The 4,837-nt window shown below is 32.6% G+C and overlaps 1 protein-coding gene across 1 annotated transcript; it reads left to right on the top strand.

Annotated features, from left to right (window-relative positions):
- Positions 1-3,520: 3,520 nt before the first annotated feature.
- LOC126909289 (uncharacterized) lies at positions 3,521-4,544 on the top strand. Its single transcript, XM_050691705.1, has 2 exons — positions 3,521-4,105; positions 4,187-4,544. The coding sequence occupies exons 1-2, from the start codon at positions 3,583-3,585 to the stop codon at positions 4,456-4,458; spliced, it is 795 nt and encodes a 264-aa protein (XP_050547662.1). The 5' UTR covers positions 3,521-3,582; the 3' UTR covers positions 4,459-4,544.
- Positions 4,545-4,837: the final 293 nt, after the last annotated feature.

The following is a 4,837-nucleotide window of genomic DNA, read 5'->3' on the forward strand; positions in this document are numbered from 1 at the left end:
TGATGAACAGAGACTATCGGATACACGCGCGTGTTAGGCGACCGAAGTCAATAGACGATCTGTTTGAGCTGGCTAACGATCTGGATAATGAAGATTTCTCACGGCAACGGCAACCCGAAGAAAAGAGATTTTCGCCTGGTGGGTACGGCCCTAGATGGCCTAATAAAGAACCACCGCCGAGTTCAAACGGTAAACTGCCGGAGAAGAAGCCCGATAAAGCGGCTAGATGCAAAAACTGCAATCGGTACGGTCACTGGTGGGCGAACTGCCCGGACAAAAACCGGAAGGATTCGGGAAACGGGAAGAGTTCCGGTCGATCCACGGAAAATCGCCCGGACAGAAAGTGTTAAAACCCGAAAACCGCCGAAAAAAAAGTCCCAAAGCCCGAAGTTCTGCTCAAGAACACATAAAGGGATCGGAGGGACAAACCAAAATGCAGTTTGCCGCAATTGGATCCGAAGGAAAGGATAATTTTCGGGAGAAAACCGAAAAGGGAGAAGTTTCGGAAATACTGGAATGTAGCTCAATGCGTCCTGACCAAGGAACATTAACAGCACATTCCGAGGACCATTTACCGAACAAAATCCCGGAAGACCCGGAACAAGACCTTCTAACAAGTACTTTGTTGTCGGTCCCGAAGTCTTTCCCGGTAAAACCCTCTGAGGAGTTCACTCCTTCCCGCGGAATTCAAAATCGACGGAGAAAATCTGACACGGATTCGTTATACAATATACGTCTCCGGGCAGCTAAACTTTTCTCCGGAGAAAATGTTTCTATCGACAACGGGAACCGAACAGAATCCGACCAGGATTCAAATATGTTTTCGGAACCGGAGAAGATCACGGTAGAAACCTTGCGTCATTCAAACCCAACCAAGAACGGTAAAAAAGCGACATCAACCGGGACACCAAAAAGTTACAATGTGCCATTACCGGCAATTGAACTGGAGTTCCCTACGGGAATAGTTGTTGCGCCGTTAGACTCTCAAGCCACGAGATCTTACGTTTTACCGTGGGTAGCACGCAAATATGGGAAATTGGTAGAAGAAGAACCACATGTGGTCACTATGGCTGACAACCGGACCGTGCAGGTTCACGAGTACGCTGAATTCACAGCAAGGGTGTCTGAACTTCAGGTGACGTTCAGAGCCGCAGTACTCGACCACTTGATTGGGGACATCTTCCTAGGACATGACTTTTTGGTGAAACAGGAAGTATCATGGGATTACCAGGCGTGTACCATTCACATGGGTACTGAAAAACGTACAACGGTGTGCTGGAGAAAACATAAATCGAAGAAAGGGTTTGTTCAAGAAGTAATTGTACCGGAAGGAGAGTATCCTGAAGAAGTGCGGTCAATTATACGAAAGTACCCTAAAGTTTTCTCCGGGGAAGTCGGAAGAACTCGTATCATTGAACATGATATCCGGTTAAACAAAAATACGCCGGCTGCCTTAAATGCATACCCATATAATCGCGAGAAACAGGACATCATTTCTAATATGGTGCGAGAAATGGAGGAGCAAGGGTTTGTAGAACCAAGTACCTCGCCATGGGCAGCTCCCGTAGTTCTCGCTAAAAAGAAAGATGGCTCTCAGCGGTTATGCGTCGACTACCGAAGACTCAATCTTCAGACGGAGTCCGACGCACATCCAATGCCCGACTTACATGACATGGTCAGAGGGATGGGTGGCGCTAACGTCTTCAGCACCATCGACCTGAAGTCCGGTTATTGGCAAGTAGGTCTGACACCAGCGTCACGACCACTCACCGCGTTTCGCACACAGATGGGCCTCTACCAATTTAAAGTAATGCCTTTCGGCCTTAAAAACGCCCCGGCTACTTTTCAACGGTTGGTGAACGAGGTTATGCGTGGATACGTTGGTAAATTCGTGTTTGTATACCTGGATGACATTGTGGTGTATTCATTGAGTATGGACGAACATCTCAATCACCTACAACGAGTCCTAGAACGGTTACAAACACACGGGTTAACTGTTCAACAAAAAAAANATCATTATTTACAATGATAAAATAATGTGATTTTACTTCCTTATCATTGAATTTATATGTTTGTTTTTTTTAATTTAATAACGAGAAATGAAAATTACAATAGAAATAAATTTATAAATGATTAAAATTTATTTTAATAATATATGATAAACATTTTTTTTTATTGAAATAACGAAATCATTAAAATTTAGACCTTTAAAGTGTCTAATTTTAATCCTATAATTTCACCGCATAAAATAAGTGTAGGCAAATTAATATACTTGCACGTAAATTAAGAAAATATGTGTTTATATGGCCAATTGTTAATCCTCGGCGAATATATCATTATTTTGATAAATTTAACGAAAACGATTTTATTTTCAATTAAACATGAGAAATAGTTATAACAATTATAAACATAACAAATGCACTTCATAGTAAAACTATAATATAAACTCAGACTTAAATTTATATGTAATAAAGTAAGATAATCTCCCTTTAAGTTCTAAGTAAATTGACGTTTTTTCTTTTTAAATACTAATAATTAGTTAAATCCAAAATTATTTTTGAAAAACATAAAAAATACACTTCATTATTTCATAAATTAAATGCTCGTCTAATAACTAATTTAGCATATCAAAACATGTGACCAACACAACTATAATTTAAAATTATGCTAATAGTGAATAATAAATTGCTTATGATATAAATATAATATATATATATAAACAGTTGTAAATAACACAAATGTTCATTTGAATTATATTTCACATATAAATTGTGTTAAATAAAACATTTTAAAGTAATTTTTGCAATTTTTAAAATGTAAATCTATTTTTTCTTCTTTAAAATTCATAATAAATCAAGTAGTAATTATTACATAATAAATTTCAAGAGTTGAAAAATGATTTTTAATGAATTTGATATATTGACAATAGCTTTACTGATATATAGCGTAATAGAACAAACTAAAAGTTTGTTTGGAAAATCACCCCCATTTGATTTATATTTAGAAAAAGCTCTGAAACTAGATACCGGATTTGATTACCCCAGCTATAATAAATTACGTAAGTTAAGCAATGATGATTGTAAGAAAATAATTTTGACAACAGAAGAAAATGAAAGATTATATTTTAAGTACATTTCGGACATAATCTATTTGGATTTATTTTATGGTAATGTTTATAACTATTTGTATTATATAAAATTAAAATCTAATGACATTATTTCTACAAAAGAAGAATTTCATTTAAGCCCATCAGTCACTAATGATATGTTAGTTACCATACTTAAAAGTGGTAAAACTTTAGATCTTATTTATCTTTGGACGATTCATATGTATACACACTATATAGAATTGCACAAAAAAGAAAAGTTACCTTTAAAAAATATTTTATTAATCCATGAATTATTAGTTAAAGAATTGACTGAATTTAGTGCATTGGAATGTCGCCAAAACAATAAATACAATATCGAAATGAATTGTATACATGGGAAAAGAGAATGTAATTCAAAAATAATTGATANTGAAATTAATGGTATACATGGGAAAAGAGAATGTAATTCAAAAATAATTGATATTATATCTGTAATGAACCGAAGAAAAGAATCAAATAAATTTTTAATAGAAAACGATGAAAAAAACTTGATATCTTTAAAAAATATATACCTGTACGACATAATTGAAAATAAAGAGCTATTTAAAACCATTTTAATGATTTTTGGTGAACAAAGCGAAGAAAATTTTGAAACAATATATAAAGAAATTCGTCAAGAATACTTAGATGCAAAAAACTATTATTGGTTTGATTTGTGGTTTTATCAAGTTGGTAAATACCAACAAAAGTTATTGAATATTTTTAAAACTGTTTTACTTCACTTGATGACAAAATATGTTACGTATATTGATATATTACAAAAGACAAACTATTACATTATTCCTTTAGTTTGTCATAAAATATTTGTAATAGCTTTATCTGATAAAATTAATTTGTTTGATAAAATGGAACAAAATTGGGAACATTATCAAAACATTTTGGATTCGTTTGATGATTTACCATTATTTAAATGTTGGTTGAAGTCTTCTATTTCTGTGAAAATTTGGAATATTAAAAGTATTATGAATGACTTTAAACCAAATTCTTTTAAATTTATATATAATAATATATCTGACCCAGAGTATTTATTAAAATTAGAGCTCCAAAAAAATGAACTCTTCTTAAAATGTGGTTTGCAACCAAAGGATTTGAGCAATGAATATTTCTATGCAAGCGATACTATTAGCAGAATTGGATGGGCTAATAATTATGAAAGAATGATATTATACTTATACAATTTAAAGACTTTATTTAATGAAACAAGCCTAAAAATAATCCATTCATTCATAACATATTCAAATTACTTTAGACAAATGGATTTTAATCGTTCCGATGAAGAAATGAACACCGTAAGATTACTAGAATTGTAATATAGCATTAAAGTTGTGTTGTTTTAAACTCTTAATTATTTATCTAATTTTATATAATAACATACTTATTTAAATTCTCGAATATGAAATTGTGTTTAAAAATTGTAGTTTTTCGTTATGCTTTTAAAACGATTTTTAAATTTTTGTTGTATATCAAATTTTGGCACAAAAAATATTTTATATAAAATGTATAATTAATATGTGTCTAAGGTGATAAATATAATTAAATATATGTTAAATAAACAATGAATATTTCTTTTTTGTGCAATTCTATATAGTGTGTATACATATGAATCGTCCAAAGATAAATAAGATCTAAAGTTAATATGTTAGTTGCATCGTTTTTAGGTGTTACAAATGCTATTTCGGTAGAGGGAGG

Source organism: Daktulosphaira vitifoliae, unplaced genomic scaffold (genome assembly GCF_025091365.1).
Source record: "Daktulosphaira vitifoliae isolate Bord-2020 unplaced genomic scaffold, ASM2509136v1 Scaffold_234, whole genome shotgun sequence".
Classification (NCBI taxonomy): domain Eukaryota; kingdom Metazoa; phylum Arthropoda; class Insecta; order Hemiptera; family Phylloxeridae; genus Daktulosphaira; species Daktulosphaira vitifoliae.